This window comes from Chiloscyllium plagiosum, chromosome 12, assembly GCF_004010195.1.
Source record: "Chiloscyllium plagiosum isolate BGI_BamShark_2017 chromosome 12, ASM401019v2, whole genome shotgun sequence".
Taxonomy (NCBI): domain Eukaryota; kingdom Metazoa; phylum Chordata; class Chondrichthyes; order Orectolobiformes; family Hemiscylliidae; genus Chiloscyllium; species Chiloscyllium plagiosum.
The window spans coordinates 55,426,591-55,437,332 of record NC_057721.1 but is presented as its reverse complement, the minus strand read 5'-3'; the positions used below and the strand labels follow the sequence as shown (position 1 = coordinate 55,437,332).

The 10,742-nt window shown below is 38.0% G+C and overlaps 2 protein-coding genes across 5 annotated transcripts in view; one reads left to right on the top strand and one right to left on the bottom strand.

The window, feature by feature from the left end:
* Window positions 1-2,244: 2,244 nt before the first annotated feature.
* LOC122555567 (putative protein FAM172B) lies at window positions 2,245-5,508 on the top strand. The gene has a single exon (XM_043701594.1). The coding sequence runs from the start codon at window positions 2,523-2,525 to the stop codon at window positions 3,552-3,554; it is 1,032 nt and encodes a 343-aa protein (XP_043557529.1). The 5' UTR covers window positions 2,245-2,522; the 3' UTR covers window positions 3,555-5,508.
* A 1,862-nt stretch (window positions 5,509-7,370) lies between these two features.
* Window positions 7,371-10,742, bottom strand: part of txnl4b (thioredoxin-like 4B) — a 7,559-nt gene continuing 4,187 nt past the window's right edge. For all 4 annotated transcript variants that reach the window (XM_043701116.1, XM_043701118.1, XM_043701117.1 and 1 more), the window contains exon 3: window positions 7,371-8,707. In XM_043701116.1, coding sequence (XP_043557051.1) covers window positions 8,542-8,707 — 166 coding nt within the window. In that variant the 3' untranslated portion in view covers window positions 7,371-8,541. The remainder of the gene's footprint in view (window positions 8,708-10,742) is intronic.

Genomic DNA, 10,742 nt, shown 5'->3' with positions numbered 1-10,742 from the left:
CTCGTTCAAAACTCAGCACCAGGAAAAAACCTTACCTGCACCTACCTTATATATTCATAGAGTCATAGAGATTTACAACATGAAAACAGACCCTTTGGTCCAGCTTGTACATGCTGACTAGATATCCTAAATAAATCATCCCATTTGCCAGCATTTGGCCCATATCCTCGAAACCCTTCCTGTAACATATCCATCTAGATGCTTTTTAAATGTTGTAATTGTACCAGCCTCTACCATTTCCTTTGGCAGCTCATGCCATACATGCACCACTCTCTACATGAAAACCTCTTAGATATCTTTTAAATCTTTCCCCTCTCACTTTAAACCTAGCCCTCTAGTTTTGGACTCCCCCACCCCAGGGGAAAGACCTTGACTATTTACGATATCCATGCCCTTCATGATTTTACAAACCTTCATAAAGGTCACCCCTCAGCCTCCGACGCTCCAGAGAAAATGGTCCCAGTCTATTCAGCTTTTCTCTACGACCCAAACCCTCCAACCCTGGCAACATCCTTTCAAATCTTTTCTGAAACCTTTCAAGTTTCACAACATCCTTACTGTAGCAGGGATGACCAAAATTGAATGCAGTATTCCAAAGTGGCCTAACTAATTTCCATACAGTCGCAACATCTTTTAAGTATTTTGTGGATTTCAGTAAGATCCCCATCATTCTTTGAAACTTAAGAGAATACCAGCCCAGTTTGCCCAATCTCTCTTCATAGGATAATCACACCATTCAACCATAGAGTCTGATAGCTTTTTTTAAAAATACATTCCTTAATTTAAAACTCTCCAGAACAAAACTTGATTGGCATCACATCCACAAACGTTCACTCCCTCCACCACTGACACTCAGGATTAGGACAATATGATGAAAGGCTTCCTGATAAAGAGCTTTTGTTTGAAACATCAACTTTGCTGCTCCTCAGATGCTGCCTAACCTGCTGTGCTTTTCCAATACTACACTCTCGACTCTAATCTCCAGCATCTGCAGTCCTCACTTTCATCTATTAGAACAATATACCAATAAGATACACTGCAGAAATTCAGGAATGCTTGTTAAACACCACCTTCCAAATTCATAACCACTACCATCTAGAAGGATAAGGACAGCAGATTTGGGAACATGATATCTGCAAGTAACCCAAGACACTCCTCATCTTGATTTGGAAATAAGTCACCATTTCTTCACTGTCACTTGGTCAAATTCCCAGAATATTCTCCCCATTCAAAATTCTGAATTCAAAACTCAAACAGGTCATCAATGATCTTATTGAATCACAGCAAACTATAGAGGCCAAATGGTCTACTTCCGCTCCTATTTCATTGTTAGTACAATGTCATACAGATAGATGATCTTCAGATCTTGGAAGAGGAATAATTGCCATCTTTATCTTCCTCATTGTCCCTGTAACAATGGATATTACATCAGTGTAATATGCAATTAATAACCATAAGATAAATATCTTGTTTAAGATAATGATCTCTTCTTGTTAGACTAGAAAGCAATTTTCTTCTGCTGTATTAGACCAAGCAGAGTCTGTTGATCGTGACCAGAAAAGTGGATAGTAAATCTACCAGATTGCTCACACAACAAGCTGTGCAGTGGTAAGGAATCATTTTTTAAATGAGTTCAACAATCTGACAAAGTTCACACAGCTCCCATTGCCCAGGAATTCAGTTAAAGATGTGGGCCACCCAAGGCTTGGGGATTTTCTTCTTTTAGTTGGGCAAAAGCAACTCTAATAACCCCATTGCTTTAGACATCTAAAAGGGTAATGTGATTGACAAAAATGTTAATAGTTATAATGGACTAGTTATTACATGCAACTAATTTTGATGAATTACATTACATTTTACACTCAAATTTCAATACAAAATGAATTTCAGATAGAAATTAGTAGAAACAGTAGAAAAAGAGGGGAGCAAGTAAGTACTCAGTTTTGTTTTTTAAAAAAAAGCAACCTACAAACTTGGAGGCATACAAGATTTGAACCTACATATTTTAATCTGGGAGTAAGGACACTATCACTGCACCATCAATGTCTGTCTACTGCGTATTAATATAAATTTAAGTTAAAAAAAATCTATTTAAGTTCAGCTGAATTTATTATTTGACTAATTGTTTTAGTAGCATTAATGAGTGTTAGATCAAAATGTCCTTAATTTTGCATTTAATTTGCTCCTGAAGAATTGAATAAATGGCAACACCTGAGTCTGAAATCTTTGAAAGGAGGACAAGTTAATATATTCATTTAAGTAAAAACTTAATTGGTGACTTATCTAAACTCAAACACACTTTCACTTATTAGTTATTGAAGAACTTTAAAACCGTCACATTTTCAGTAACTAATTAAACAATTGCTAAACTAATGATATAAGCAAATGGACCACGGTATATATCACCCCGAAACTGATCCGTATTGTAGAAATGCAGAAATTAACAGTATATTTTGTTTAATGTAGACTATCTACTGAATTATTGGGTAATTTGAAATACTAGGTTGAATTTGTTTAAGAAAATGGAAGAACCAGCGATTCATCAGCAATTAGAAAGTACTGAAAAATTGAAAAAGTTCAAATACTATTTCAATGAAAAAGGACAGCTGAGGCATACTGAAACAAACGAGCCATTTGTCTTTAAACAGCATAGTTATGCAACCAGCTGGAACCACCAATGGTACAAAGCCTTTGGAACAACTTTGGCCGAGTATGTCTACGAACTCTTGGAGAAAGAATGTCGGCTGAAACGAGTCTATATTCCCGTTAATGGCGGCAGAAGTTTCTGTTTCATGAGTGAACGGGCTTTGAGCAATCCTTCCAAATTGATTGTTCTGATGCAAGACCGTGGAGTGATGAGGGCTGGCACCTGGTCCCAGCAATTGATTCTACATGACTGCCTGGACACCGGCACTCAAATCCCTTTTATTAAGAAAGCTTTGAGTGAGCGGTATGAAGTAATCGTGTTAAATTCTAATGACTTCATGGCTGTTAACCAAGACGATGACGCTGAAAAGAAAAAGCAACCTGATTCCGATGAAAGAGAATTAAAGCTTGAACAGACACTAATCGGGGGTGTTGAAAGTGTGGAAGCGTACACCATCTACATTTGGGACCAGTTTATATCAAAGTGTCCGGATAATAGTGTAGCTTTCATAGCGCATGGCTATGGCGGGTTGATATTTGTTAATCTCCTGAATGAGCGTCGAGATGTCATGAGTAAAGTATACGCTGTGGCCTTCATAAATTCCGTTCATGATGCAGATCACCAAAACGTTGGGCAAATTGGTCGGGATTGGATTGAAAAGCACTGCCGTAATTGGTTACTGAGTCCCAAACCTCTGGACAAGCCTGTCCCCTCCCTGAGGATGGGCTGCGCGCAGGTTTCCGCCGGTACTGAAAAACCTCACTTGGCACCGATGACCTGCTTTCACTCCATTTTCAAGCACTTGAAGAAAGTTTCAAATATGCAGAAAGCTAATCGCATCATTCGCTCGCCAATTCTTACAAGAAGTTTAAGTAAGAAAAGCTATAGAAAACAAGGAAAGATGTAGTAGTTTCCCGAATTTTGTCAAATACATCAACAATATTTGGTAACTTGAAGTCATGAATACCAAGCACTCTAAACAGAAACGTGTTTCTCTATTGATGTTTTCTCGAGTATATTATGGGCTATCTAGCTATTTGATTGCTTTAAGGATGCCACGCAAAGTTGTAAACATGTGCCCAGGCTAAATTCCAAACTATCCAATGAAGATTTTTACTTTACGGTGAAAGTACATTCGGGAGACGTGATTTTTTTTTGTAGTGTTCTTCCTGGTCACTCGATTGTTCATGTAGATATCTTTGACCTGTTCCTATATACAGGAGCCGGGGTAGTAGGGGGGAATTGCTGTAAAACTTCGAATTTTCGGTATCTTTCAACACTTCCCCTCTACAACGAAATTAAAGCTTTCTATTTTGCCACTTGTGTGAATGTTCAACGGATTCTTAACTGTACTTTCGAAATACAACCATGTGTTTGAGTGCCACTAACTCTGTATTCAGTTAGCCGCCACCGGATTGTTATAGTTTGGTTTCATGTGAACTTCGAGAATTTTTTGTTCTGACCTTTTATAGTATGTCAGTTACGTGGCGTGATACACATTCGACCACTTTGAGAAAAAAGGTATCTCAATAGTGTCATAGGCCACAATAATTCTGACCAACTGGACAGTTTATTTAGAATGGTCTGTATTACATTCATTGCCTTTATGCTGTAGCTTAATTTTGACTGGAATAAAATTTGACCAATCTCTGTTTTGACTGATTACTACAAAATGAACACTTAATGGATTTTATATTATAAAAGAATCATGAGATCCTAGTGTGATCACCTTTTGCGTATAGGCATTGGAATGTTATGTTGAAGTAATTTAGCATGTTGGTGAGGCCACTCTTTGGAGTAGTTCCAATTCTGATCATATAGTTATAGAAATGGAGAGGGTTCAAAAAAATTTACCAGGATGTTGGTTTGAATTATAAGGATAGGCTGGGATTTTTTCACTGCAGCATAAGTGGCTGAGAAGATTTAAACCTTTTAGAGATTTCTAACATCATGAGGGGCATAAATAAGGTGAATGGCAAGTGTCTTTTTCCCTCAGGTAAGAAGTTCAAGACCTGGCATGCTTTTAAGGTAAGAAACATTTTTAAACAGGTTTTTTTGGTTCATGTGTGGAAATGAAGTGGCAGGTACAGTTCCAATGTTTAAAGGATTAGTACATGAATAGGAAATGTTTGGAAGGATATGGGCCAGCACGGGCATGTGGAACTAGTTTAATTTGGGATCAGTGGTTGGACTGCAATATCTGATTCTATGACTAAGAAATAATTGGCCTCCGTTTCTGATGGAGGAAGGTGAAAATCTCATGATTCATGCACATGGTTACTATACACCATGTTTCTGGATAATGGATATTATTTGAAGAGTAGCTTGGACTTGGTTCTGCTGTTCTACTCCTTCTCAATGTACTACACCCCCACTGTAAAGTAATTAGAGCAATAAGTCACTAGGGCATCTTCAGCAGCATTCCCCAAGTCTGAAACTTTTACCAGAGAAGGACAAGGGGAACAGGTGTGTGGAAATATACCATCTGAATTAGATCTATCATCAGATCTTTGGGTGCATCAGAATTTTGACTCCGGCACAAACTAAATGCATTAAGGAATCAACATCACAACACTGGCAGTTATAATCCAAGAAATCTCTTTAAGGGGCAAATAGGTAATGGAAACATGAATAAATTTGTCTTGTCAGCAATGTTCCTATTCTGTAAATGGAAAATTCATTTCCTCCCGTATCTGTGCTTGCCAAGGAAGGGAAAAAGTCATTAAAATGACAACACCAGTAGATGCTGCTTGTAATTGAATAAGGGCAAGTTCTGGGTTTGGCTCCTGATTTATAACTTAAAGACTACCACTGCCGGTGGTGGTGGTAGTAGTAGAGTCAAAGACATTAGGGACTTTTAAGCAACTGCTGGACAAGCACATGAATGGTAGTATATTGAGGCGTGTGTCGGTTAGATTGATCTTAGATTAAGATAAATGCTCGGCCAAACATTGTGGGCCGAAGGGCATGTTCTAGGAAGAAACATAGATTGTTGCTTCCAACTAAATGTTTTTATTTAACACAAAATGTGAATTTAGAAAAAAAATTCTAAAATCATAGCTATTTGTTCTGTAACTTGAACCAAATGATCATGAGATACTATTGAATGTGTACACTGTTGGTGACTTACCTGTATAATAAAATCGGCTATGTAGGAAACCACACTTCCCTGTTACTGCCTCTTTCCTTTGTTCAAGTTAGTAAATTTTACTTATCATAATTATAGTTAATTTTTTAAAAAACTACAAGTGTCCCTTCTCAGAATCCAAACTAAAATAATTATACTAGATAAGTCTTAACTTGTAAGACTACCTGTGACTCTCCACAGTCCCCAATAATGGCAACAGAAAATCTGTCAGTGGAGTTGATGAAGCCATTGTAAATTTTTACAATTCTGTTGTTGCTTTAAAAGCTTAGAAAATATTTAAAATCCAGTGATTTTAACATTGAATTTAACCATTTTCTTAATACAGTGGATCAATGATAAAACAAAGTGGCCCTACCATTAGCAACTGTGCTTTCAGTTGTTGACCTGCTATGCTACAAAATTCCTTCCTCGGTCTAACCCCTATACCCTCTCAATCTACTTGATATGTTGTTCTCTGAATGGCATCACTATAGTCTGATTACACCACTTTGATAGCATTTTGATTGGTTCATATGCTGACAGCACCAATGCGATTGTAAGTTTGTCATTCAATGACACTAAAAAATTTTTCACATGTAAATTTGATCATTTGTATGTATAGCTCAGCATCTCTAGGAAAAAAAGTTAGACATACAAAGACTATACCTCTTTAAAGGTGTGTGCTGTGGTCAAAAATGATAGACTCAAACTGTAACCACATTAATTCTTAAATATTTAAGTGTTTTAAGAAATGATGCATCTCTAAATGTGTGAAAAATTGTTTCCATCCTTTATCAACCCTTAGTGGGAGTACTTAGTCTGTTTCTGTGCTGAATGACTATGACTATCTAGTCCAACCAGTCCATGTTGACCATTATCCGAAACTAAACTAGTCCCACTCAACTGTGCTAGGCCTACATTCCTCCAAATGCTGCTTATATAATTATCCAAATGTCTTAAATGTTGTAATTGTACCTTCATTTGCTACTTTCTCTGGCAGTTCATTCCACACATAAATCATTGCTTTTAAAAAAAAAAGCCCCCTTTTTTAAAAATCTTTCTCCACTCACCTTAAAGACCCCTTGTCTTGAAATTCCCTACGCTTGGGAACAGACACCTGCCTTTCACAGTATCTATATCTGTTGTGATTTTATAAACCTCTAAGGTCACTCCTCAATCTGCTATGTTCCAGCGAAAAAGTTCCAGCTGATCCAGCCTCTTCTTGTAACTCAAACCTTCTATTCCCAGTAACATCTAGTAAATCTTTTCTGAACCCTCAGCAGTTTAATAATATCCTTCCAATAACAGGGTGACCAGAACTGCACCCACTACTCCAGAAGTGGCCTCACCAATGTTCTGTACACTACTCCTATGCTCACATCTGAGCAATGAAGGCAAGTATACTAAACGTCTTAACCATCCTGTCTACCTGTGATGCAAAATTCAAAGAATTATGTACCTGAACTCCTAGGTCTCTGTTCTAGAACACTACCCACTACCATTAATAGTATAAGTCCTGATGATGTTGGTATTACCAAATCCCAGGCTCTGTCTCTTTTGGAAACCCTTTAATCAGGAATCAATCTACAATTATTCTAATGTTTGCAATATTTTACTTTATCCTTCAAATGTGAAGTTGGTTAGAAGAGCCACCATACAAATCAAAATTATACAGAATACACATAAAACACATGCAAGGTGAGCAAAGTACATTGTTCCCATTACTGAATGTCTGACAAAGTTTCAGGTGTATGCTGAGTTAACTGATATCAGCTGGCTCAGTGATAAGGGGCTTTACACCTTGCCCCATCTACAGTCTGAAGAAAGCACCAACTTATTGTTCATGACTCTGATAGAAAAGATGCAGGTGTCATACAGAACCAGGTGTGAGGACAAGATTAGTAGAACATAATGCTTTTGTTGATTAAATAATTTGGAAACAGTAGGTTTTGACTTGAATAGTTATGTTCTCAATGCATCACAAAATTACTGTTCCATTGCGAACCAAATCTGTAGGAGCAACCTTATTTAGGACAGAAAAATAAGGTTGAGGGCAGAAACCACAATCAGTAAGGGTGATTTACTTTGTGATGAACTTTGTCTATCCATTAGAACTGTATATGAACTGGATTTGGATTCAAATTCCTGTACCAGAAGTAAGCACTTCTACACTATAGTAAAATTTGGAGATTAAAAACAAATTCACCAATGAACTCCAAGGAGCACGAGTGTATAAATGGATTAGAAATCTATTACCTTGGTACAAGAATGATGTGTAATCATGCAGAAACCATATTGCTCCTATTTCTCCTTTGCCTGTTTTAACTATTACTTCCTTTTCCAGTAGCGTTTTCCATGTCTAGTGTTTATTTCTTAGATATAATTTAAAAAAAAACACAGCCTGGAAAAACTCCTGTTTAGTGAATTCCTATCAAGTGCTAATTGGGAAAACACCAGTTCTCAGTCAAATGAACTAATTTTCCAAAGCTAATCTTTAAGGCAAGTTTATGATGGCAGACCTGCCAATGAGCTGAGATTTGCAGCTGCAGGATACTGAAATTTTAAGCAATAGAAGAACAACTTGTCATGTTGAGTCCATTCACCGCGATTCTTGCAAAGTTCTTACAAGAAATTTCTTGCCGATTAATGTTGTGGACTATCCATTTTGCATCAAATCTCAATATTCTTTAACAAATGAAGAACAGTTGATGACTTGATATTGCATTCTGTTTAAATATTTGCAAAACACAGCATACTGCCAGTCCATTTAGATGCCATGATAAAGAAGGTCATACTTTGGGACATTCCTCGGATCAATAGGGCTGTGTACTATTAGCTTTCCTCGCATTGCTCCACGGAATATTACTTCAATTAAATCTATGAAGTCTTGCTTTGTTTTGAAACATCCAATAAACTTCGTATGATCTGGAGACCTAAACCAAAACAGAATGGAAACACGTTTTTGCCAATGTTCACAATTTTACTTTCAAAATTCCAATGGAATTGAATAATTTACACTAATATACTTTATAAATAAGAGAGAGGACACAAAGGAGGATTGCGCTATGTTGGGAACAGTTGGGATTAACTTGGAAATTTACATTTGGAGGTTCAGGGCTGCCGTACTAAATCAATACTTTTCATCTAGTTTTACCAAGGAAAAATATGTTGTCTAGGTAAGACACAATGTGGTTCAGAGATGGGAAATATTTCAGACTGTAGAGAATTTTACAAAATGGCTCTGCAATTAAAGTTGATAAGGCACTAGAATAAGAGTCGAAGACATAGCTGGTCAGGAAGCATCCGAGGAGCAGGAGAATTGACGTTTAGAGCATAAGCTCATCAGGAATGGGAGCTGACATTTTGAGCATAAGCTCTTCATTGAGAATAGGGGTCTTCATTCCACATGAAGAGCTTTTGCTCAAAACGTAGACTCTCCTGCTTCTCTGATGCTACCTGACCGGCTGTGCTTTTCCAGCACTACACTCTTCAACTCTGATCTCCAGCATCTGCAGTCCTCACTGCAGTTCTCCAAGTCACTAGAATAACCCAAATACAGAAGCAAGGTAGACTGGAAATCAGAGGCACTAACATTTTTTTAGTCCTCTTCAGATGCCAGGGTGGAGGCAGTGCCAGATGACTTCAGAATTGCAAATGCTATACACTAGTTTAAAAACAGGTGTAGAAATAAATCTAGCAACTGCATGTCAGTAAGTTTAACTTTGGTAGTGGGGAAACTTCTGAAGCAGTAATTCTGGACAGTTTCCACTATTGTAAAGATTGAGAAAGGTGGGGTACACATTTAAGGTAACTGGCAAATAAAGCAATGGAGACATGAGGTTAACTGGGATTGGAGAAAAAAGAAGTTTTATTTGAGACGAGAATCAAAAGGTGGTAGTGAGGCAGACATTAAATACTGCAGAAATAGTGACAGCTTAAGATATGATTTAACAGCTAAAAGGTAAAATATAAGCTTCAGCAGAATTATGGATTGTGGAGTAGCTAACAACTAAATAGGAAAGATTTGAAGCAGTCATTTTCAATTGAAAAAAACTGCTGAATATAGCCTAATTTTAAGCGATTGCTACCCCTATCAGATATGGCAAAGAGAAAGTGTTTCTTCACTCCACATTGAACAAGATATTTACGAATAGAGTCATAGAGATGTACACATGGAAACAGACCCTTCGGTCCAACCCATCCATGGCGACCAGATATCCCAACCCAATCTAGTCCCACCTGCCAGCACCTGGCCCATATCCCTCCAAACCCTTCCTATTCATTTACTCATCCAAATGCCTCTTAAATGTTGCAATTGTACCAGCCTCTACCACATCCTCTGGCAGCTCATTCCATACACATACCACTCTCTGCATGAAAAAGTTGCCCCTTAGGTCTCTTTTATACGTTTCCCCTCTCACCCTAAACTTATGCCCTCTAGTTCTGGACCCCCTGACCCCAGAGAAAAGACTTAGCGTATTTATCCTATCCATACCCCTCAATTTTGTGTAAACCTCTATAAGGTCACCACTCAGCCTCCGACCCTCCAGGGAAAACAGCCCCGGCCTGTTCAGCCTCTCCCTGTAGCTCACATCCTCCAACACTGGCAACATCCTTGTAAATCTTTTCTCAACCCTTTCAAGTTTCACAACATCTTTCCGATAGGAAGACCAGGATTGCACGCAGTATTCCAACAGTGGCCTAACTAATGTCCTGTAGCCGCAACATGACCTCCCAATTCCTGTACTCAATACTCTGACCAATAAAGGAAAGCATACCAAACGCCTTCTTCACTATCCTATCTACCTGCGACTCCACTTTCAAGGAGCTATGAACCTGCACTCCAAGGTCTCTTTGTTCAGCAACACTCCCTAGGACCTTACCATTAAGTGTATAAGTCCTGCTAAGATTTGCTTTCCCAAAATGCAGCACCTAGCATTTATCTGCATTAAACGCCATCTGCCACTT

Excerpts from the sequence above, each read along its gene's own strand:
- LOC122555567 (XM_043701594.1), top strand. The coding sequence starts at position 2,523 with ATGGAAGAACCAGCGATTCATCAGCAATTAGAAAGTACTGAAAAATTG.